The sequence below is a fragment of the Saccopteryx leptura genome, chromosome 5 (genome assembly GCF_036850995.1).
Source record: "Saccopteryx leptura isolate mSacLep1 chromosome 5, mSacLep1_pri_phased_curated, whole genome shotgun sequence".
NCBI classification, from domain to species: Eukaryota; Metazoa; Chordata; class Mammalia; order Chiroptera; family Emballonuridae; genus Saccopteryx; species Saccopteryx leptura.
In genome coordinates, this window is record NC_089507.1 from 28,728,142 (window position 1) to 28,754,511 (window position 26,370).

Consider the following 26,370-nt stretch of genomic DNA (forward strand, 5'->3'; position numbering starts at 1 on the left):
ATATTCAACCATTCTAGAAATATATTACTCACTTGTCATCGATGCTATTCTGATAATAAATATGCAAAAGTTTGTCTTTTATCCAGCTGACTTTCTCTGCAGCTTCTTTTCCTGCTTCACCATGGAGACAGTATTTCTTATAAAGCTGAGCCAAACCCATCATAGCTTCTTTTCTTACTCGCCACTAGAAAGTATAAAGTTTAGTGGATGAGTCAGATACCAAACTTAAGTACACTAATTCACAAAAACTGACAATTCTTTACTAGGTTGTACAATTATACTTATGTGTATAAAAACTAGCACATATTTATTTTTCATAAGAGGAAGACAAACTGTTTTACTAACAATTTTGAATTGTTCTGACTTAGAAACCAGGTAACTTTAGAAATTATCCAATGCAAATACTGCCAAAACATTTGCCAATTAAAATTTTATTTCCCTTAAAGTCAAGCAACAGTAAATCTTACAGAAGATTTCATTCAATTGTCTGAAAAATATTTGTCCAAGTTTTAGAAGCAATTAAAAGGTAAAATAAAGTGTGTAATTCACTCTGTATATTAAAAAGAAATAGTTTATCCTAGGTACATCCCTTTTAAAAAAATTGATTTTAGACAGAGAGGAAGAGGAGGGGGGAGAGGAAAAGATGGAGGGGGAGAAGAAGAGGGAAAGAGGGGGAGAGGAAAGGAGAGAGGCAGAGAGGAAGAGGGAGAGTGAGGGGGAGAGAGAGAGGGAGGGGGAGAGAGGAGGAGGGAGAGGGAGGGAGAGAGAAGCATTCATTCGTTGTTCTATTTAGTTATACATTTATGGTCTCCTCATATGTGCCCTGACTGGAGATTGAACCCATAACATTAGTGTTTTGGGACAGCTCTCTGACTGATTGAACTAATCAGCCAGGGCCCCTAGTTACATCCCCCCCCCCCTTTTTTTAATTGAAAGTCTTATATTTCTCTTTATATTGTTCTAATTCCAGGAAACAAATGGAGACTCAGATAGGTGCTTTGATACTAGCCACAGACATCAGTCGCCAAAACAAGTATCTGTCGTTGTTTAGGTCCCATTTGGATAGAGGTGACTTATGCCTAGAAGATGCCAGGCATAGGCATTTGGTTTTACAGGTAAAAAAAGAGCTTGGGAAGATTCTATTTCTAGGGTAAATCACATGACTATTTGAATAAAAATGTAATACTCTAGTGTAGTGTTACAAGTGGTTAAATCTTGAGAGAAGGCTGTGGGGTTCTCCTTCCCAGAGGGAGAGCCCATTCCCGAGGAGAGCACCATTGCTTTTGCATTGTTGTTCAAACTTGAGATTGTTAACAGAATTTCTTTTTTTTTTTGTATTTTTCCGAAGCTGGAAATAGGGAGGCAGTCAGATAGACTCCCGCATGCGCCTGACCGGGATCCACCCAGCATGTCCACCAGGGGGCGATGCTCTGCCCATCTTGGGGCGTCGCTCTGCCGCAATCAGAGCCATTGTAGTGCCTGAGGCAGAGGCCATAGAGCCATCCTCAGCGCCTGGGCAAACTTTGCTCTAGTGCAGTCTTGGCTGCGGGAGGGGAAGAGAAAGACAGAGAGGAAGGAGAGGGGGAGGGGTGGAGAAGCAGATGGGTGCTTCTCCTGTGTGCCCTGGCTGGGAATCGAACCTGGGACTCCTGCACGCCAGGCCGACGCTCTACCACTGAGCCAACTGGCCAGGGCAAACATCCCTTTTAATGTTAGCTCAGAACAAGAGCAAACTTTAGTACCAAGATCCTGGAATTACTAAATTGGAAAGCACCTTAGTGCTCATCTTAAGTGAATTTCCTTACTTTATAGATTAAAAGAGCAAATGATTTCCTAGCCACATCCTAGTTAGTGAAATACTCTTTGTGACTTCTAGATTTTGGGATGGTTTACTACTTGGAAAGAAAGGTGGTAGGAGAAGGATGGACAGAAAAGGATACTATAAAAATGTAGAGCTAGAATCATGATAATAAGATGTAATAAAAGCAATAGCCAAAAAAAACCCCCAAAAAAACCCCTCAGTAATAAATCGGAGAATATGATCTCTGGTTTATTTAAGTTAATATTCCCTTATAACATTTTTGTATCATTTTTTCACTTATAGGCCATTTAGTGGGTGGAATGAAACTGTTCCATTCCAACCGCTAACAGATAGCTTTTAACATTTCTTACATGAAACCAAGTAATTTAAGCAATGAAACCTGACTAAGGCCTGTATTTACATTTTATAGAGAAGAAAACAAATTTCAGAAATGATCCAAGGTCACTTAATTGATTATACCTAAAATGTCCAAAAGTAATTTTATGACCATACCACATCATGTATTCTCAGAGGATTCACTCTTTTTGAAAGTATAAACAAACATCAACAGAAACAGGAGTGGAATGTTTCTAAATAACACAAATGGCAATACCTTAAACTGGTTATTTGTGGGTGGTGGGCGGGCCAATTACCAGCTACCCACTAGGGAGAGTATCATTTCACTTAAACTGAGCCCACAGGAAAACTCTTCAAAGTCAGAATTCCTGATATAGCTGAACGAGTTAAGTGTCCATATTACGTAACTGTCTCCTTTGACCATTTTAGAAGAATTTAAATAGCTCTTGCTTTATTTCATAACCAAGAAATAACACTTTAATACCCTGAAATTATAACTAAATTTTTATAATAAACAAATATAAATAAATATTTAGGAGAACGCAGGTTTTCAATTATGCCCCAAATAAATGGCACAAGGCAAAGGCAAGCTTTCTTAAAGATGTTAATAAGTAGCATGTCTAATCAGTATGTACTGCATATGTGTCTTTTACTTACTGATGATATTATGTCTTAGTAATTGCTATTGCTGTTAATACTACTTTTCCGTATCAACCTATGTTTTTAACTGCTCCCACATGAAGCAAATCACACAAAAGGATTAAATAAACATAAAACCATCATTTTCCAACTTAAATTGGGATAGCATTATGAAAACATACCATCACAGAAAGATGTTTTTAGTTTAATGAATTACAGACCAATCCATCTAAGTTATAAAATACAATCACTTTGGAAAATGCTAACTACAGGTTAATAAATATAGATGATCAATCACTACTCTTTTAAAAGTCCTGTAAGTGAAAAGGTAAAAATAAAACTTTAATTTAGCCATTCTTTTGTTTGGTATTTTTTTCTGAAGTTGGAAACGGGGAGGCAGTCAGACAGACTCCTGCATGCGCCCGACCAGGATCCACCCGACATGCCCACCAGGGGGCGATGCTCTGCCCATCTGGGGCGTTGCTCTGTTGCAACCAGGGCCATTCTAGCGCCAGAGGCAGAGGCCATGGAACCAGCCTCAGTGCCCGGGCAAACTTTGCTCCAATGGAGCCTTGGCTGTGGGAGGGGAAGAGAGAGACAGAGAGGAAGGAGAGGGGGAGGGGTGGAGAAGCAGATGGGTGCTTCTCCTGTGTGCCCTGGCCGGGAACCAAACCCGGGACTCCTACATGCCAGGCTGACGCTCTACCACTGAGCCAACCCACCAGGGCCTAGCCATTCTTTTTTGAATGGTAAGCTAGAAGACAAACCCATGCCTAAGATCTGAAAACATAATCTAGTGTACTGTATGCATTTAAAAAGAGAATTTAAAAATACAGAGAAATGCAAATTATTAGCTATTTATTTACCATTGTATTAATTTGCTTTTCACACAGAAAAACTTTAAATATAAGAAAATAATTTCTACTGCACTTAGCACATAATTTAAACAAGGTAAATTATGCTCTGGCCAGGTAGCTCAGTTGGTTAGAGCCTCGTCCAAGTATGCCAAGGTTACAGATTTGATCTCTGGTCAGGGCACATATAAGAATCAACCAATGAATGCATAAATAAGTGTTTTTCTGTCTCTTCTTAAAATCAATAAACAAAAATTAAAAAAAAAAGCAAAATAATAAGATTCCTCAGAGTTTACCCGTTTATCCAGTGTTCTTTCCCTTACAAAGCCAAGTAGCTGATCATTTACTAAGGCAAGGTCTCTTTTGGCAGCTGTTATTATGGTAACTATGACATCATGACGAATAGCTTCTTCTGGATCATGTGATCTAACTTTCAAATATTCTGTAATAAGAGAAAAAATTTAAAGTAAATAAATGTTAGCTATATCTGTCATGTTCAGAATGACAGAATAAATGCCTTAAGCTTTTGTCCCTACTGAAACAATGTTTGTAAAAGGTGGCATGAATTAAAATAATTTTATTTGTGAGGCAGCAATATCCTATGTAATCACAAAATAAATTATACCATGGCATTTACAGTTGCATAGCTATTATCTTAATAAATAATGTATTTTACATCAACTATTCTGGAGAAGTCAAATCACAACACAGTATAATTACAATTTAAGTTACAATACAAATTAAAACTAAGAAGAAACTGGGGGGGGGGAAGGAGGGAGAGGGGAAGGGGCACATAGAAAACTAGATAGAAGGTGACGGAGGACAATCTGACTTTGGGTGATGGGTATGCAACATAATTGAATGACAAGATAACCTGAACATGTTTTCTTTGAATATATGTACTCTGATTTATTGATGTCACCCCATAAAAATTAATAAAAATTTATTTAAAAAACAAACAAAAAACTTAGAAGCAGTAAAAATGCTTACAGTGAGTTCCCTGATAGGTATATATCTGCATATTACATAATATATAAATAAGAGTATTATTAACATTCTATGACCTAAAAAAAATTCCTAAATATTTACAATACAAACAAGATCAAAACAAAAAAATGTTACTTCCCTTTTTTTGGTGAATTTGGTGGTATTTTGATAGAAGCCATTTATTTGCTACTACTAAATAAGTTCAAATACTCAATGTTCAAGTGAAGAATGAGAAATACTAGTCTAGTCCAGAAGATAATCACTTCCTACCTTTCATTTGATATGTAACTGTTTAATTATCATGTAGGCATAATGACTTCTTTATATAAGAGCTTACTTCCTCAAACTATGATTTCCAAAAAATTCCAAAGGATTACAGTATGAAGATTTCAAATGCAACTTTATTATATAAACATGAAATCATTTACTAGTTTATGGCTGATATAAACTTGAAATAGCACCAGAGTTAAAACCTAATTCAGAAACTGAAGTTGCAGTTCAAGGACTTATCAAAAATATATTTGTGTGATTACTCTTATATTTGTTATAAACCAGCTACCTTACCTGTGAGATCCTTTGCTAAATCTGGATGGTTCATTAAACAGTGACTGGCAAATTTCACGCTTTCTAATCTCACAGGAACATGAATGTCATTAAACCTACATATAAAAAGATTGCTAAATATTAGTTGTGAGGCAAAGCAATTATTTTCAAATAAGGTACCTATGTCTAACATTATGTGAATGCCTATGAACAACAGCTATTGATTAGAAAATGTGATTATTATGACAATTAACATGTTCTAAAGGAAGAATATAAAGTAAAATAAGAATTTCACAAAAACATTTTGAAAACAGAATTTACCATGCTAAAAAAAAACCCAGTCTAAATACACCTCCCAACCCAAACTACCAACTTTGCAGAAACAAAATTTAAGAACTTAAAATCATGCTACAAAATAAAAAAAATATAAGAAACACACAATTTCTACTTGAAAACATTTTATACAAGAATAATACTTGGAGGACATGAGGTAGAAAGCAAATCATGTATGAGGCAGATCCGTAAGTTCAAAAACAAATACAGGCCTGACCAGGCAGGCGGGGGCGCAGTGGATAGAGCATTGGCCTGGGACACTGAGGACCCAGGTTCAAAACCAAGATCACTGGGGTTCATCCAGCTTGAGTGAGGAATCATTGACATGACTGCATGCTTGCTGGCTTGAGCAAGGGGTCACTGGCTCGGCTAGAGGACACACTGCCCTCATCAAGGCATGTATGAGAAAGCAATCAGTGAACAAATAAGGTGATTAGTTCATGCTTCTCATTAGTTGATGCTTCTCATCTCTCTCCTTTCCTGTCTGTCTGTCCCTCTCTCACTCATTGTCACTAAAAAGCCACAAAAAACTAAAAACTAACAAAAAAACCCATCAATACATAAAATGCACGTGTCATGCTTTCTCACAACAAAGTTTTATATGAACAGGACAAATATGAAAATGCTCTTTTAAAAGTATAATTTATTTTAAGAATTCAATAAATACAAAATATCACTTGTGAATTCAAAACTGCTTATGTAATAAGGATAAACTGAGCAACTTTCAAATTTAAAACTATTGTTTGAGCAGTTTGAAAACATTTATTAATTGATTTTAAATATAACAGTAAATATTTTCACTTCTGATGTGATCTCAAAAGTACCAATTAAACCAAAGTTTTTTAATAAATGTTTTAATGTCCATGGACTCCTACTTCCTTATGCAGAGATAATCATATTTTAATAAAATTTTTCACTTAGGATTTATAATTTTCTAACTGCCAATGAAAAATAAAAATATTGCTATTTATGATCAAGTAAATTACAAAGTATTAAAATACTTATTGCTAAATAATTAAGGAAAATACAGTAAAACAGATAAGCTGTTATTACTTCTTTGTTTATCAGGGGTAGTCAACCTTTTTATACCTACCGCCCACTTTTGTTTCTCTGTTAGTAGTACAATTTCCACACCGCCCACCGGTTCCACAATAATCGTGATTTATAAAGTAGGGAAGTAACTTTACTTTGTAAAATTTATAAAGCAGAGTTACAGCAAGTTAAAGCATATAATGATAATTACTTACCAAGTACATTACATTGGATTTTCGCTAAGTTTGGCAGAATAAATCTTTATAAAACAACTTACTATAGTTAAATCTATCTTTTTATTTATACAGTACTTTGGTTGCTCTGCTACCGCCCACCATGAAAGTTGGAATATCCACTAGTGGGTGGTAGGGACCAGGTTGACTACCACTGGTTTATACGAATTAGAGACCCACTGTTGGAGAGAGCAGTGAATCAAAAATGATGAAGAAGGCTCTTATGGTTGATTTAGTTTACACAAGTAAATCAGGTAACAAAGTAGATTCTTGAGCTTTTGTTTAAATGTTTTGCTGTAACTACTGATATCAATTACAAGGACAGAGTCATTCCTTTGTATATTGACAAGTATTCCTTCATTCTTCTGTTCTAAATTTTTTTTTCTTTCTTTTTTTTTGACAGAGACAGAGTCAGACAGAGGGACAGACATACAGGAAGAGAGACAGATGAGAAGCATCAATTCTTTGTGCGGCACCTTAGTTGTACATTGATTGCTGTCTCATATGTACCTTGACCAGGGGGCTACAGCAGAGCAAGTGACCCCTTGCTCAAGCCAGCGACCTTGGGATTTAAGCCAGAGACTATGGGGTCATGTCTATGATCCCATCAATGCTCAAGCCAGATACCCCGCACTCAAGCTGGTGAGTGCTTGCTCAAGCCAGCATCTTGGGGTTTTGAACCTGGGTCCTCCATGTCCTAGTCTGACAATCTATTCACCATACTACTGCCTGGTCAGGCTCTATTCTAAATTCTTATAAATTTAATTATTCAAATACTACTTTTTCCCTATTATGACCTTCAAAATGGCCTGTTCTGAGCAAGTAACTTAAGATGTCATTATGTCAGTGTTTGAAATTTATCAGATTTGTTATATATTTTATTTATTTATTTTTATTTTTATTTTGTAGGCTTTTTTTTTAAACTTTATTTTATTTATTCATTTTAGAGATGAGAGACAGAGTGAGAGAGAGAAAGAGAGAGAGAGAGGAGGAGCAGGAAGCATCAACTCCCATATGTGCCTTGACCAGACAAGTGCAGGGTTTTGAACTGGTGACCTCAGCGTTCCAGGTCGACGCTTGATCCACTGCGCCACCACAGGTCAGGCCTAGATTTGTTATATTTTAATATTTAACTTAAGTTTATTATAAGGAGTGTTTTTTCCCCTAGAGACAGAGACAGACACACAGAAGGACAGATAGGAAGAGACAGACAAGAAGGGAGAGAGATCAGAAGCATCAACTCATAGTTGTACAATGACTGCTTTCTTGTATGTGCCTTGACCAGGGGGCTCCAGCCAAGCCAGTGACCCCTTGCTCAAGTCAGTGACCTTGGGCTCAAGCTGGTGGGCCCACACTCAAGCCGAATGAGCCCACGCTCAATCCTGCAACCTCGAGGCTTCGAACCTGGGTCCTCTGCGTCCCAGGCCAATGCTATATCCACTGTGCCACTGCCTGGTCAGGCTATAAGGAGTATTATATTGAATTTACTTTAAGAAAATTTCTGAGCCCATTTTCTGAATCAGGTGAATTAAACAATTATGAATCTCAAATGTTCTCCAGAATACTAATAGTAAAAACTGACTTCTTGATCAATTTTTTTTTTTTTTTACAGAGACAGAGAGAGAGTCAGAGAGAGGGACAGATAGGGACAGACCGACAGGAATGGAGAGAGATGAGAAGCATTAATTATTAGTTTTTCGCTGCAACACCTTAGTTGTTCACTGATTGCTTTCTCATATGTGCCTTGACCGTGGGGCTACAGCAGACTGAGTAACCCCTTGATCGAGCCAGCAACCTTGGGTCCAAGCTGGTGAGCTTTTGCTCAAATAGATGAACCCGCGCTCAAGCTGGCAACCTCGAGTTCTCGAACCTGGGTCTTCTGCATCCCAGTCTGATGCTCTAGCCACTGTGCCACTGCCTGGTCAGGCTTGATCAATTTTGAAGCAAAAAGAATGTGTACAGGGAATGCAAGGGGGAACTTAATCCATTTTATAGGTATTTTTAACCTTACCATCGAGCTGATAGAACATAATAATTCTGAATTCTTGAAAAGGAACATTAGAAACTATTTGAGTGAAGAGGACTCATTTTTTCAAGTTTAAAATCATACAATACCAAATCAGTTCAAAATACACATCATGCAATGAAATAAGCTACTGACCTAAAAGAAGACTAGCAAAAGAATTGCTGGGCTGAAAATTGGCATGGGTATGACTTTAAACTCATGATTTATTTTAAAATCTTAATATTCTGAACATTCTTAGATGTTGCCTATTTATTTATTTATTTATTTATTTATTTATTTATTTATTTATATTTTACAGAGACAGAGAGAGAGAGTCAGAGAGAGGGATAGATGGGGACAGGCAGACAGGAACGAAGAGAGATGAAAAGCATCAATCATTAGTTTTTCATTGTGACACCTTAGTTGTTCATTGATTAATTTCTCTTATGTGCCTTGACTGGGGGGGCTACAGCAGACCGAGTAACCCCTTGCTCAAGCCAGCGACCTTGGGTCCAAGCTGGTGAGCTTTGCTCAAACCAGATGAGCCCGCACTCAAGCTGGCGACCTCAGGGTCTCGAACCTGGGTCCTCTGCATCCCAGTCCGACGCTCTATCCACTGTGCCACCACCTGGTTAGGCTATTCATTCTAATGACATTATTTAGCACAAAAAATATTAAAAATATTATGTTGGTCAATAAGCTTTCTTCATAAAAATCTGTCTTACAATTTATTCTCCAGATAAGACAGTAACACAGATACTAAATTAAAAAAAATTTTTTTTGAAAGTGAGAGGAGGGGAGGATAGACAGAATCTTGCATGCACCCCGACTGGGATCCACCCAGCAACCCTATCTGGGGCTGAAGCTCGAACCAACCGAGCATTCCTCTGCACCCAGCGCCAATGCTTGAACCAATCAAGCCACTGGCTGTGAGAGAGGAAGAGAGAGGGAAGAGGGTGAGAGATAAAAGAGAAAAGCAGATTGTTGCTTCTCCTGTGTACCCTGACCGGGAATTGAACCTGGTACTTCCACATGCTGGGCTGACACTTGATCCACTAAGCCAACTGGCCAGGGCCCCAAATTAAATTTTTAATATGTGTGGTTTTAACCAGTTGGACCATACTGACTGACCTACAAAATATAAAAGAATCCAAAGAACTGTATGTTCTCTTACCGTCCAAGAAAACACTGCCAAAGAGGACGATTCTGTGTTGCCAAGTCAGAATCTTTAGAACCAAACAATTTTGCTAAAAGTCGAACAACTGCTAATCGCTCTTCTCCATCATTGCTCTAAAAGAAAAGAGAAAATAAATGAATCCTGCAGTCTATTCATCAGATCACAGAAATAAAATATTCCTGACAAGCTATAATTTCATATTCTGCTTATGATGAGAACTTTAGAACATATGCTCTCCTTTACTATACAGAAATTGATTTGATTGTATGTTAGATCACCTGGTTTTTTGCTCTTTAAACTCTTCCCAACTGCTAATTTATGCCTACTTCTGCTTGTCTGCAGTCTATACAGAGGTTGTAGAAATATGAAGGTAATCAATTCTAACATTCCCTAAGACTCCTAGAAAATATACTATGAAAGATGAAGCTGCAAATTATTCCTGTCCTAATAAGCCTCTTTACATGAAACCTTTCCTCAAATTTGAGCTCCAACACAAACCCATATCAATTAAGGTTTTAATATGTAAAGTTTTAATAAAGGATTCCCTACTGACTGGAAAACAAGATACAGAAAATTGTCACAATTCAGGAAAACTCATTTCAGTAGAACAGGGCTGTTAAGAGAATCTAAAAGTGGGGGGGAAAGCAAAACTTAAAAGTTATTTTTGATAAAGGTCTATGTTCTTATCCTGAAATAATACATGTTATGAAAATTCTGTTTCTACTATTTCATTAGTGATGTCACACCTTAATATAAATTACTCTGAAACTATGCTATAGGAAACTTAAAAATGTCACATGTTCACTAGGAAAACATAGGCAATAACTAAAAGGAATTGCTGATTTTTTAAAGTTCAAATACAATGTCTAAAGCAATACCAGAAATCCAATAAACAAATATTCATTGGAAAAGACTAAGTTAAAAAAAGAAAAATAAAGACCATGGGATATAGTCTTTTCCTTATGAAATTATTAATTTTCAGGAATAGAGATTTAATAGCTCAAATAGGCACATGTATCAACAAGTAAAAATGGAAATTTTAACAATTTATAATCACAAAATGACTTTATCTGGCAAAGTTTTTCTTAAACGATGTGACAATAGTGCAGATTAATGCCGCCTTTTATCGTAAGTACAACTGACTAGCCAGCATGATTTATTTTTTCAAGAAATCAATCCATCCCTTAAACATCAAACACCAGAATTAGGGGAAATTTTATTATACTTGCAAGTGACTACTTCAGTAGCTTAGTGATTATTTCAAATGATGTGACATTTCACATCTATATATTTACTGAAATAAAAGTGAGAACTCACCTCATTTTAAAATTTTAAATAAGTTTCTTGAATAAAGCTGGAATATGTTTATAGTAATGATAATTTTTTGGTTCAAAAATAATGTAGAGCAAAAAAAATGATGGACATTTATTAATCTGTTCCAAAGTAAAATTATCTCATTAAGATATTATATAATACATTGCTTGAATACAAATACATATATACTTAATGATTAAAACAATGGATAAAAATGAGAGATTCTGAATCAACAATTTAAAGTGACTTTCTTAAAAGGAAATCTCAAAAGGCTACTCTTAGTTTTTATTTCTTTTCATCCTAGCTACAAAAGGTAACTATTATTATTATTATTTTTTGTGGCAGAGGCAGAGAGGGTCAGAGAGAGGGACAAATAGGGACAAACAGGAAGGAAGAAAGATGAGAAACATTAATTCTTCATTGTGGTTCCTTAGTTGATCATTGATTGATTTCTCATATGTGCCTTGATGGGGGGGCAGGGGGGGTACAGCAGACTGAATGACCCCTTGCTCAAGCCAGCGACCTTGGGCTCAAGCTGGTGAGCCTTCCTCAAATCCGATGAGCCCATGCTCAAGCTGGAGACCTCGGGGTCTCGAACCTGGGTCCTCCGTGTCCCAGTCCCACACTCTACCCACTGTACCACCACCTGGTCAGGCAAGGTAACTTATTATCATTTATTTGTTTTTAGGGAAAGAGAGAGACTGGAAGGGAGAAAGATGAGAAGCATCAACTTGTAGTTGTGGCATTCTCAGCTGTTCAATGATTGCTTCTCATATGTACCTTGACCAGGAGGCTCTAACCCAGCCAGTGACCCCTTGCTCAAGCCAAGAACCTTGGGCTCAAGCCAGCAACCAGGGGTCATGTCTATAATCCCACGCTCAAGGCAGCGACTCCGTGCTCAAGCTGGTGAGCCTGTGCTTAAGCCAGCGACCTCAGGGTTTCGTTCCAGGTCAATGCTCTATCCACTGAGCCACCACAAGTCAGGCATTCAGCCATTTTGTTGTCATGTGTACCAGTGGTCCCCAACCCCCTGGTCTGCGGGCCATTTGGTACCAGTCCGTAGAGAAAGAATAAATAACTTACATTATTTCCGTTTTATTTATATTTAAGTCTGAATGATGTTTTGTTTTTAAAAAATGACCAGATTCCTTCTGTTACATCCGTCTAAGACTCACTCTTGACGCTTGTTTTGGTCACATGATACATTTATCCATCCCACCCTAAAGGCCGGTCAGTGAAAATATTTTCTGACATTAAACCGGTCCGTAGCCCAAAAAAGGTTGAGAATCACTGATGTACACAATAAGAACCCAATGTTGCCAAATTATGATTTTTATTGAAAAGGAAAATGCATACACCTAAAATTTTTAAAAATTTGAAACTTATTCATCCATTCAATGTTAGTAACTAAAGAGAGAAGATTCTTTGTATCAGTTTTAAAAATATCTGCCTGACCAAGCGGTGGAATAGTGGATAGAGCGTCAGATTGGGATGTGGAGGACCCAGGTTTGAGACCCCGAGGTCGCCAGCTTGAGCGTGGGCTCATCTGGATTGTGCAAGGCTCACCAGCTTGAGCCCAAGGTCGCTGGCTCAAGCAAGGGGTCACTTGGTCAAGGCACATATGAGAAATCAATCAATGAACAACTAAGTAGCCAAAACAAAGAATTGATGTTTCTCATTTCTCTCCCTTCCTGTCTGTCTGTCCCTATCTATCCCTCTCTCTGTCTCTGCCACACAAAAAATAAAAAAATCTATCAAATAAGCCTGACCAGATGGTGGCGCAGTGGATAGTGTCGGACTGGGACCCAGGTTCGAGACCCCGAGGTCATCAGCTTGAGTGCGGGCTCATCTGGTTTGAGCAAAGCTCACCAGCTTGAGCCCAAGGTCGCTGGCTTTAGCAAGAGATCACTTTCTCTGCTATAGCCCCCACCCCCAGTCAAGGCACATATGAGAAAGCAATCAATGAACAACTAAGGAGCTGCAGCGAAGAATTGATGCTTCTCATCTGTCTCCCTTTCTATCTGTCTGTCCCTATCTCTGATTCTACCTCTGTCACACAAAAAAACCCTCACAAAAACCCAAAAAAAACAAACCTATTTTCACGCAGGATTCAGCTTGTTAGCCACCTCTGCTTTAGATTAATGAACATACAGAAGAAGTGGCATGAACAATCACTACAGCTTAGCTTCCCTCAGTTTACATTAAGTCCATACATTAAACTCAAAAGTAGGTAAAGGGATTAGCCAAAAAATATATATATACAGCACACAGATTACAGCCAGAGGGAAAGGCTGGAGATGAAGGAATGGGGAGGAGGGCAAAATAATAATGAGGGAGGAATGTAGGGCTATAGGTGACATTTACTTCTAAATCTTTTAAATGTTTTATATCATGGTTGTTATATTTTTATGAGAAAACAAATTATAAAGGATTCAAGAATGAATAGGTACTGTATACTGCACATTAAAATAAAATTTTATTCAAAGCAAAAATAAGTAAATAAATAAAAAGGAATTAAAAAGAAATGCAGAAGTCTAGTTTGTAAATCCTCCCAACCATCATGGCAATCTTGTTTAAGGATTAAAGAGGCTTGACTTTTCGTATTTAAATTCTATAAACAGATTGAGAGAAACTATTTTAATGCTTTATAGGTATAAATAATTTGGCATGGAAACTTCTGTAGGCTGTTGTTCAAATAAACTCAATAAATAAATAATGTTCTCTATATAACATTTTCTATACAACAGAGTTTCTCAGAAACCTGGTACCAATGTTCTTTACACTAAATAGCAAATGCTTATAATAAAGACAGTTTGAACAATTCTTAATTATCTATACATACTTTAAATCTAAAATACAAAGTTCTTATCCAAAATGTTTTAACTGTGTAACTGGGAGAAATATCCCATCTTACGTGTTATCTCAAAAATAAAAACTGTGGCCCTGGCTGGTTTCCTCAGTGGATAGAGCGTTAGCCCAGTATGTGGACATCCCGGTTTGATCTTCAGTCAGGGCACATATGAGAAGTGACCATCTACTTTTCTTCCCCTTCCTGTTCCATTTCTCTCTCTCCTCCCCCTCACAGCAAGTGGTTTGACTGGTTAGAGCATTGGCTCCAGGAGTTGAGGATAGCTTGATTGATTTGAGCATTGACTCTGCTTAGCAGGTGCCAGGTGGATCCCAGCCAGGGTGCATGAGGGAGTCTGTCTCCCTATCTCCCCTCCTCTCACTTAAATCAATAAATAGATAAAAATAAAAGTTGTGATGTTGGTACGAACTATATAGCTTGATTTAATGATCAAATAAAATATTGGATAAAAAAAGCATTTCAAAAAGTCCAAAATTTTAAGCAAATGTAGGTGTTATCCTTTGAAAGCTAGAACAGGGGATCAAGTGCCAAGTTTTTCATATTTTTGGAGGAGTTATAAATTTCTTGCTTAGTTATAAAAAAGTACACTCCAAGTCATACAGTAAAATTTTTGTCCTTGATTTATTCTATGAAAGGGTCATATAGTCATAATCAAAACTCTAGGAGCACTCAGTTTGAAATCTTTTGATGTTCTAAATCAGATCTAATAATAAATACCATTTAATAACATGTATCATACATTTCTGAGATACTATATTTCATATCTTTTATTTGTGTCACTGTTTATCAGATATTTAATTACTAAGTTATAATTTTGCAATGTGAATTCTTCTATGACCCAGATGAGAGATACTGTTTTATTCAAATAATTCAAAAAGCATACCTTACTTAAATATAAAAAAGAAATTGAATTCATATTTCATTCTTTTATATCTAAAGAAAAATGATGTCATATATATTTTTCTCTTAAAGCTTAAAGGGCTTAAAAATTATAGTCAGTCTTACCTTCAGTTTGAATTCAAGCTGTGGCATGACAGATAATAATAAATGAGGATCTATAGCAAAAAGTTCCTGAATCAGATCAAATACATGTTCTGACAAATCACTTACTGATGATCTTCCCAGCACCAGGACTTGATTAAAAAACTAGAAGATATAAAAACAAAAATAAAATATCTATTTCACTAAAAAACTTGGATAGATTATTAAATAAACATGTGTTAAAAAAAAACTACATAACTAGGCATTACATATACAACTGATGGGGATGAAACAGAACAGATGTTTCAATTAAAATATGGTGACAGTCACCAAAAGAGATAATATAAATCTCTGAACATCAAATTATGAATGTTACATGGAGGAGAAAGGTTAAAGAAAGAACTGGGTTGTTAGCTTTCTTTCAAAATAGGATGGCATTCCTAGGGATCTTACCTTTCATTAAAGCAAAAACAATTTAGATAGTTTATATAATTCATCATAGAGAACTTTACAGAAAATTTCCTAATAATAGAGAAAATATTTTGTCTTAATCTTCTTTATTTTTATTTGAGTGTGACCAAGTTTTCCATGACTTTAGTAGTAAAGAGTATTTAAAGGTGGGGATGAGGGTTTTTTTTTTTAACTACTGAGGGAAAGTCAAATACATTTTGGCTCAGAGGACAAAGAGAAGGAAAAGCTGATGATATAAAAGCTAACTGATAATTTATAAGAATGCTAGAAAAAAACAAAGAGACTATCAAGAGCACAAATTAAATGACACCTCCACCCTCTGTCAACACATATACACACTTAGAAAAAAGTATTAAATTTAAAAATGCTAAAGAAGTCGTATGCAATTGATACAGCTACACATTTTTTTCTGGTAGTCTCATCAAATGATATTTATTTTGAAAAGCTATATATACTTTTGTTCTAAATAGATTAAATTGTTTACAGGCTAAATAAACCTATATGTAAAAGATTTAATAAATTAGTACATGGATTAAATTACACAATTATGGAATAAATATAGGCAGAAATACATACATTGGCAATGCATGCCTCAATAGTCTGGACTGTCCTTTTCAACAGGACTTTTGCGAGGTCAAAGGACTGTTTATTTAAGTTCTGAAACACAATAAAAATATGCAAAATTACAAATGATTTGGTGAATTTATGATAGCACCAGTAGAACACTATAGTCTCCCAAATCTACAAAATATAAAGCAAAAAATACAATGGAATCCTACTGAAGGCTTTACCAAGTATCAGTTAGTCAAGCGGTATTAAATATAAAATTTAGAAACAGCACACCCATGAATCAAAAATTAAAATAATACATTAGCCAAAAACCCAACCCTATATCGTTTAGTTTTACAAAACTCAAAATTGACCTAAGTCTTTTTGGTTTTGTTTGTTAACCAACTGAAACTGGCAATTACACCAAGGATCCTAAACACGTGTGTGTGCGCGCGCGCACGTGTACACACCCCCCCACCCCCACCCACACCCACACCACCATCACAACTACCATCCCTCTCTCTAACCCATGATCTCAGTATTTCATTGTCTGATCAACACGTGCTGAAGAACAACAGACCTGGAAGGTTTTTCAAGTAAAACTGTCAACAAATTATATATTTGAAAGGCTGAATATCAATTATATATTTGAAATGCTAAATATTGCGTTCACTCTTCAAGATTCCAATGAACTGTAACATAATAAAGGGTCTAAAAAAGACTAGAAAAATATATATATTTAATTTTTTTTTCTTTTTTGGTATTTTTCTGAAGTGAGAAGTGAAGAGGCAGAGAGACTCCCACATGTGCCCGACCGGGAGCCACCCAGCATGTCCACTAGGGGGCAATACTCTGTCTATCTGGGGCATTGCTCTGCTGCAGCTGGAGCCATTCTAGCACCTGAGGCAGAGGCCATGGAGGCATCCTCAATGCCTGGGCCAATTTTGCTCCAGTGGAGCCTGGGCTGCAGGAGGGGAAGAGAAAGAGAGAAAGAAGAAGGGGAAGGGTGGAGAAGCAGATGGGCACTTCTCCTGTGTATCTTGGCCAGGAATTGAACCCAGGACTTCCACATGCCGGGCTGATGCTCTACCACTGAGCCAACCAGCCAGGGCCATATATTTAATTTTTAAAAACTCACTGAAAATAGAATTCTTGTTTTGAAGAGTATAACATCTCTATACTTTGAAGTTTTGGACCAAACTGAGATTAATTCACCATCATTTTGCTTCTCTCCCAAAAGAGACGAGGAAGCCCTATATTCTAGGTCAGTAGTCAGCAAACTTTTTATGCCAGGAGACAGATGGTAAACATTTTACGCATTGTGAGCCATATGGTCAATGCTACAACTACACAACTCTGCCACTGTAGTGTGAAAGCAGCCATACACAAAATAATGAGTAGGCTATAGTCAATGGCTCAGTGGGTTGAGTGTTGGCCCAGTATATAGGTGTTCTGGGTTCGATTCCTGGTTAGGGCACACAGGAGAACTGACAATCTGCTTCTCTCCCTTTTTCTCCCGCAGCCAGCGTGATTGGTTTATGTGGCACCAGGCACTGAGAATAGCTCTATTGGCAGTACTCGAGCATTGGCCCCATATGGGGGTCTTGGCCTGCCTCACTATCTCTCCTTCTCAACATCAACAACAACAACAACAACAAAGGAAATTAGCATAACTTCTATTCAAATGAAACTTTCTTCGCATAGTAGGCCAGATTTTTTTTAAAAAACTTTATTTACTGATTTTAGAGAGAGAAAAAGGGGGTAGGAGAGAGAAAGAGAGAAACAGGAACACCTGTTCCTGTATGTGCCCTGACCAGGGATTGAACCAGTAACCTCTGCACATTGGGCCAACCCAGCTATCCAGCCTGGGCTGGGCCAGATTTCTGACCCTTTTTTGTTCCAGGCTTTATTCCACTGGCAAAAGGACAAGATTAGGTAAGGTTAGCTTTCTATTTCTTCAAAGGGTATGTATTATTTTCTTTTTCTAAATTTTTATTTATTGATTTCAGTGAGAAAGAGAAGAATATTGATCTGTTCCTGTATGTTCCCTGGCCAGGGATCGAACCTGCAACCTCTGTGCTTTGGGACAATGCTCTAAGTAAATGAGCCATCCAGCTAGGGTGGGTATATCATTTCCTACTTAGAAAAATACTAAAATATAAACACTAAATATACTAGCTATTCCTCTGAAAGTTCTTTCTCTCTTATTTTGCTTGACATATACCACTCCTTTGCCATACTCTCAAAATTTTGACAAATTACACTCATTTGAATCAATAAAATGCAAATAATACTTAGAGAATCAAAGAGTCAAAAGAGTAAGAACTTATAATTAATTACATCTAACATCTGATAATACATCACTGAACCACTACAGGAAAAGAGCAGAAGGGTAAATATCAATAGTGGGGTAGGCCCGAGTACAGCCCAGTGATGGAGCTAAACCTTTCAGTTTCTTAGAAGGACCTAGCAAAGAGAAACAGAAAAATGGAAACGGGGAGGGATATGTGTCTCTCAATCACCCTTCCCCCTTAACATTAACCACAGTTAATGTTAATAACTAAATGTTAATTAACTAATGTTAATAACTATGGTTAACATTAACTATAGTTCTTGCTTCAGCCCAAATCTTTTTCTGAAAGTACTCTAAACCCTTGTAGTTCCCAGATTGGATATGAAAGGTAAATTTGAAACATTATTTAATATTCCCTAAAATAGGTAGCATTTAACTGAATAAAATGTTCCATAATATAATATGTTAATCAATGTATCTTCTAAAAACAATAATGGTTATGGTTACAAGATTGATGTGTGTTATACCATTTTATTTGGGGCTGGAGAATGATAGTAGGAATGATTATGTGGGATTGCAAATGGTGCAAATAATTATTTTTCATATGTGTAGTACTATCTTTAAATGAGTCTTTAATATTTTCATATATACAGACCTTATGTGCAGGAATGAGGTTAATAAGAATGGAGTCCAATAATTCTTGAGTAACTCCATCACCTTCCATGATGATAGAACTCATCAAGTCTAGCATGTGCATTTGTACCTTCTTATTGTGGCTATTGCTAAAAAAAAAAAAAGAAATAAAGAAAGAAACAGAAGAAAAGGAAAAGAATCCAGGCATACAAAAAGAAAATTAAACTTCCCAATTTAAAATAACTATGTCAGATAATATAAGAATTTTCAATTGAGGGAACTGTGACTATAAAGGCAAAGAAATTTTGGATGTTCTATTACTTTCTCTTTCTGTTGACTATTACAATAGCTGTAAGGTATCATTGTATTTTATAAAAACAAAGACCCTTAAAATGAATTACATCCTTACATAATTATGAGTCAAGAAGTGAGTTAAATTAAAAAAAAAAGTGTGAATTTGAAAGAAAGGCCATCTTTGCTTACATTGCCCCAGATTTTAAAAACATGATAAAATTTTAAGTACAAAAACAAAAAATGACAAGGTAATACAGGCAGACAGTTTTTCATCCTTTTTATCCTTTTAGATCTTAATATATTCCCCTAAATGAAACTATACATACAAAAAAAGCCTAAGCCATAAATTACATGTAATTTATGCCACATGCATTTGCCACTAGAGGTTTTAGTATACCAATACTGAAAATCAAAAGTCTGATATAAAATGCTGATCAGAACTTATGACTAGAAGGTTCTAAAAATGTCATCCTGGTACCTCTCAAAGAATTTCAAATAAACAAAAAATCAACAAGGTATAAATCCAGGAGTCAGTTTTGGTCCTGCTTCTTTAGCCCCAGTGAAGAGTTAACATTAGTATGTCTAATGCTGATACAAACTTACCTAAAGAGACTGCCTACAAAACAGTTATTAACTAGTAGACCACCCAGGATTCTCTCCTTATTGACTACATCTTAACTAAACTTGTCCTGTCCATTTTCACACTTATCTGAATATATATGCAAAGACAAATCAAGAGAAATGCTATAATTTAGTTATACTGCTATAAACATAGGAAAGTTGAAATCAAAACCAAACTAAATTTTAGTATCATTTATGTATCTCTCACCTACAATTTTTTTAAAATCAAGTAAACTAATGTATAATAGACCTGCTGGGGCACTCAGTGGTAAAATGCAAAGATGAAAATTTTTAAAGTTGGTGGGAAATTTGTCATGTTGTTAGATACAGATTTCTTTAACTTTTAGGAAGACAATCCTTTTCACTGCCCTCCCCCCAATACCTTCATGTTAGGTCTTCTAAGAAAAACATTTCCTTATAACTCTAAAAGATCTTAGTGCATATACACAGCAAGAAAAGAGACAAACAGAAATGCTCTAAAAATAACTTACTTGATCACTGAGAAGAGAGTCCTAAAAAGCTGAATAAAAATTTCATTGCAATCTTCCAACTCAAAGCAGATGTTGTATGATTTAACCCAAGCTAAATTCTTCAATAAAAAGTAAAATTTATTTACACACAGAAGTTAAGCAAAAGCAAATTCATTAATAAAATTATTCTTTAGAATTAAAGAGATTTAAAGCTTATGAAAGTCCAATATATAAAATTACAATTGTTAAAGTAGGCATGTACTCTGTATCTGTTGGCATTAACCTTCTTTAATTGAAAAATACTAAATTGTTAGCCATATGTAATATACAAAATATAAGGAGCAACGGAAATTCAACTTAACCCCTTTTTAAATTAGGAAAAAAAAAGGATGAAAATAAAGTTTCAAAAAATAGACTAGTTTCCCCAGTGGAATATACTTCATATTTTTGGGATATGAGGAGCAAAAATTAAATGACATTTTATTAAGTGAGTTTTGTATAAAACAAAGATTCATTTTACATTATAGAGTTACTATTAAGAATTTTCTAGTACATGAAACAAGGTAATATTTTTTAAATTAAAGTAATTATTCTTACCTCTAATAAATAAAAGTATCTATTAAACTGCGGACTCTTTGTATCCTCCAAACCTTTTAATTGTCTGGTAATAAACAAAAATATGTCCTGTTAAAAAAATGATAAAATATGTTAATTTAGACACAAATACTTATCACTCTTTCATAATACACTAATTGTATGTGTGGTGTATACACACATACACTCTATCTTACAAATTACAATAGAAGAAAATTCTCTTTTTGCCAAATGACTTGATACTGTTGTATTCAAAATAACTGTCTGACAGAACTTAGGTCCTATATCTTGCTACCCTTCTACAACAGAACTTCCATTTTACTATCTTCATTGTGCATCATGGCAAACAATTATTTTCATTCTGAGCAACTAGACACGAGTCTTTCCTCTACCACTTCCTACACATCAACAAAAATTTTCGGCACCTACTTTTGAATTTGATTTGTGACTTCAAAGTCATGTGGAACAAAAGCAGTAAGAGATTAGTCCAAAGTTGTACTTTTCATAAAGATAGTGCTTCATTTCTTAATAGGCTTTCTTTAGTTTAACCCAAAGTAATATTAATATGGAACAAATTCATTTTAAGTCTACTTAAAAGAAAGTAGTCAAAAAGATTAAAATTTGCCAAGAATTAAATTATTTGGCCCTGGCGGACTGGCCCAGTGGTAGAGTGTCAGCCCAGCATGTAGATGTCCCAAGTTCGATTCCTTGTCAGGGCACACAGGAGAAGCGCTGAACTGCTTCTCCACCCCTTCCCCTCTCGCTTCTCCCTCTCCCTCTCTCTCTCTCTCTCTCTCTTCTTCTCCCCTCCTGCAGCCATGGCTCGATTAGAGTGAGTTGGTTCCGGCCCCTGAGGATGGCTCCATAGACTCCACCTCAGGCACTAAAAGATGGATATGGTTGCAACAGAGCAACAGCCCCAGATGGGCAGAGCACTGCCCCCTAGTGGGCTTGATGGGTAGATTCCAGTTGGGGCTCATGGCAGGAGTCTGTCTCTGCCCCTCCCCCATTTAATAAAATAAAAAAAAGTAAAAAATTATTCAAAATATGAAATCAGCTCAAGATCAATGCAAAACAGGAGCTCCTCAAACATTTCAAATAAAGGCAGAACCACCAAGATGAGCTTAGTTTTGCATGTAGAATGACTTGCAGGGAAAAATAGTCATTTAAATGTGCAAGTTCTGTTACACTATTGTTTTAAAAGTTATCATTAATACAATACACTACTTATGCTTCAATTCAGCCATCTGGGCTTTGTGATAGGTTATCCTAAGGTCAGGAATGAGCATACACAGAGTAGCTTTGATACGTACTTTCCTACTCTCATAAAAATACCAGTCATTTTTGTAGATACTCAATGAAAAGTATACTGAATAGTTTGTTTTGCAACTTACGATATAATCTTATGATAATAAGATGAATAATATGAAAGCTATATTCCTAAAGAAAAGATAAACTTATAAGAGCAAACCAATTTTGTAAAGATAGTATTTACCTTAAGTTTATCATGGGAAGTATATGGAGCTTCTGGGGCATAGATTCTAAAGATGTCAGCCAAACAACAAGCTACAAGGAGACGTACATCTTTATTGGGATTCCTGAGGAAAAATTCAGATGCAAGATGCAAGGCCAATGGGAGATACTGCTGTTTTTCATCTTCTGAGTCCTGATCCATATCCATAAAAGTTTTTACTACCATCTGTAAAAATGTATAAAAGAAAAATATAATGAACTCCGGATATTTAGAAATCAGTGGAGGATGTATTTTTAAAAAATGTTATCTTTACAACACAAAAGTAATCAATTACTAACAGAGAGTTCATAGTTTTTGTAAATCTTCATTTAATAATTTGGGTAAAAATTTCAGTCAAGATGGCAGCACAGTTAAACAGGCTACTACTCACTTCCTCCCACAACTACATCAGAATTACAACTAACCTACAAAACAACCATCATTCAGAACTGCCTGAAATCAAGCTGAATGAAAGTCTACAACTGGGGAATTAAAAAAGAAGCCATATTCAGACTTGGAGGAGGGGCTGAGACAAGGCACTGGCTAGTCTCAGTCACACCTACGTGTGACTAGATAACGATCAGGAAAGATATCTTGGTTGCAGAGATCTCCCCTGAGGAGTGAGGGTTGCCAGTGCCACATCAGGCTGGGGGAAGTTCCCTTAACTTCTGGCTGTAAATGCCAGTAGGGGTTGAGTCTGAGAGCAGAAATCTCTCTGAAATTCTGATGTCAATAGCTATGCATTAAATATATATTTCAAGACTAAGTACTAATTAAAATGAAACAAAAATTAAAACTAGAACTACCATGTGACACAGCAATTTCACTTCTGGGTGTTTATCTAAAAATTAAAATACTAACTCAGAAAGATAAGTGCATCTCCCACATTCACTGCAGCATTGATGACAATAGCCAAGACATGGAAATAAAGTAAGTGTCCACTGATACATAAATGGATAAAGAAGTTATGTGGGGGGATGTGTGTATTTACACACTAAATACACTCAATAAATGATAGCTATAAGTACTATTATAAATACTTCATCTATAAAAATATGGTGAGTAGTCACACACACAATGAATTATTATTCAACTTTAAAAAAAATGAAATCTTGCTACTTGTAGTAACATGGATAGACCTTGAGGACATTATGCTAAGTGGAATAAACCAGACAGAGAAAGATAAATACTGTATATTAATTATACGTGGAATCTTAAAAACAAAACACCAGGCCCTGGCCGGTTGGCTCAGTGGTAGAGCATCGGCCTGGCGTGCAGAAGCCCCAGGTTCGATTCCTGGCCAGGGCACACAGGAGAAGCGCCCATCTGCTTCTCCACCCCTCCCCCTCTCCTTCCTCTCTGTCTCTCTCTTCCCCTCCCGCAGCGAGGCTCCATTGGAGCAAAGATGGCCCGGGCGCTGGGGATGGCTCCTTGGCCTCTGCCCCAGGCGCTAGAGTGGCTCTGGTCGCAACAGAGCGACGCCCCAGAGGGGCAGAGCATCGCCCCCTGGTGGGCGTGCCGGGTGGATCCTGGTCGGGCGCATACGGGAGTCTGTATCTCCCCGTTTCCAGCTTCAGAAAAATACAAAAAAACAAAACCCAAAACAAAACAAAACACCAAGCTCACAGATATACCAGATTGGTTGTTGACAGAGGTAGAGGGTAAGGGGTGGGAGAAATGGGTGAGCTTTTGAGTGGTTTTTTGTTTGTTTGTTTAAACAAGTTGAATAATTTATAATTTTCAAATAAGAAACAAAGAAACCCTGAAGCTGAACAGGAGGAAAAAAACCAAACAAAAAACAAAGCATCAATATAGCCATTTCATTCCATTTCAACAAATTATTCTTTGGGGAAAATTCAATAGGTTGTTTTTCTAATAAACCACTAGGGACTACTTGAAGATATAATATGTTTTACTATTAACATAGTGAAGGTTAGTATTCTTTAATGAAGCAAAGTTATTATTTCATATCTAAATTGTGTGGTATGCAAAAGTTAGATGCTACACATTCTCTATACTCTTCCTAAACTCTAAACCCAATTCTATTCTAAAGGCTCATTCTATCAACCCAAACCATTTAATAAGCATATGCTACAAAACTACAATTTTACAAATTCCTGAAAGTTTCTAAATTAGAAGAAATGTTTTTTTTTAAGTCAAATCTTTTTTCTTTCTTTCTTTTTTTTTTTTTTTTTAACTTTTGTAAGCCTTTATTCATTTTAAGGAGGGGAGTCAGAGAAGGGAGAGGAGCAGAAAGCATCAACTCTCACATGTGCCTTAACCAGGCAAGCCCAGGGTTTTGAACTGGTAACCTCAGTGTTTCCAGGTTGACGCTTTATCCACTGCACCACCACAGGTCGGGAAGAAGAAATGTTTTAATAACCAGTTCTACCAGTATTCTAAAAATAACCTAGCCACTGAGTGCAACAGAAATAGTCATCATAGAAGCTATTTTTAGCTTCAGCAGAAACACCTCAAGTCCTAAAATATACTGCTCACAAAAATTAGGGAATATTTGAAGCCTTGAAATATCCCTAATTTTTGTGAGCAGTATATTATGAATAGCCTTAAAGCCTTATAGTCTAACACTTGCATTGAGGCTTCAGAGGTTTTGACTTTGGTTTTAGAATAATCTTAGTTCTCTAACTTGGGTAGTAGTGAAGTACGAGGACAAAATGAGCAAAGGCAACATAACATAAACCAATGAATTATTCTATATTAGACCTAACATACTAGAGAAAATTTTAATTCAAAAGCTATATTTTTATAGGTGAAATAATTATAAGAGTACTTATAGTTATCATTTATTGAGTTCTGTGTGCCAACCAGACATATTTCAAGTAATTTAAATGTAGTATTAACTCATCTAATACAATACTTCCTTGTGGGAGGATTATTAACATCCCCATTTAACCGATGAATAAACTGAGGCTAGTAGTTTACTCACAGACATAAAAATTCAAATGCAGACAGTGTGATAATTACTACTTCTTACCACTCTTAACCTATATTATATACAGTGTAGTACAGTAGGACAAGTGGTAATGCAAAATAACTAGAGAAAAAGAAAAAATATATAGAGCTATATATTATATAGTGCTATAACTTTTAGGTACTATAACTATTATAGTGCTATTGCTATTGAGTGGTCATGTCGCCAGACCAAATAAAAAAGCCCTCCTTTTTCACAATGTAGTTAGGTGAAGATAATGGTAGAGAATTTAGATGGGAGCACATGGCAGCTTAATATTATATAAATAGATGCCTTTAATATATTAACTTAATTAAGCATTCTAGCTTTCCTTCTCCTTGATATAAAGGTGGATCATTTGTCCCACTCTTGAAATGATCAATCATTATTACTTACGGCCTTTTTACTCAAAAATGCATTGAAAAGCACTTGGCTTTTCTTGAGGTGAAATGAATTATGATTTGGAATAAGAAAAGAAAGGAAAAATGGAGTTCAAGCAGACAAGTTATATATGTGGGAAAAAACAGATGGAATTAATTATGGTACAAGCAGTAAAAACCAAAGGATAAGAAATAGTCCACGGAAAGGCCCTTGGGGCAAGATGAAAAGATGGGGGGAAGAGTAGACAGGGGCAGAGAAGCGAAATTGGGCAAAGGCTCCCTAAATCAGCTGCCAGAAAATACTTTTGCACAGAGCAAACTGAAGACTGACAGAGAAAGGGAAAAGTAAAAGTTGGTCTTTGAAAACATCAACCAAATGAGAAAATCTTTAGCTAGACTGACCAAGAAAAAAGAGAGAAGGCTCAATTTATCAGATTCAGAAATGAAAGAGAGAAT

At 36.2% G+C, this 26,370-nt stretch overlaps 1 protein-coding gene across 4 annotated transcripts in view; it reads right to left on the reverse strand.

The window, feature by feature from the left end:
* The window catches only part of PDS5A (PDS5 cohesin associated factor A), a 118,762-nt gene that overhangs the window by 63,775 nt on the left and 28,617 nt on the right, over nt 1-26,370 (reverse strand). For all 4 annotated transcript variants that reach the window (XM_066387386.1, XM_066387389.1, XM_066387388.1 and 1 more), the window contains exons 3-12: nt 22,546-22,749; nt 21,054-21,140; nt 20,478-20,575; nt 19,094-19,220; nt 16,173-16,253; nt 15,150-15,290; nt 9,959-10,074; nt 5,203-5,297; nt 3,948-4,093; nt 33-184 (exon numbers count right to left, since the gene is read on the reverse strand). In XM_066387386.1, the coding sequence (XP_066243483.1) occupies nt 33-184; nt 3,948-4,093; nt 5,203-5,297; nt 9,959-10,074; nt 15,150-15,290; nt 16,173-16,253; nt 19,094-19,220; nt 20,478-20,575; nt 21,054-21,140; nt 22,546-22,749 (1,247 nt within the window). The remainder of the gene's footprint in view (nt 1-32; nt 185-3,947; nt 4,094-5,202; nt 5,298-9,958; nt 10,075-15,149; nt 15,291-16,172; nt 16,254-19,093; nt 19,221-20,477; nt 20,576-21,053; nt 21,141-22,545; nt 22,750-26,370) is intronic.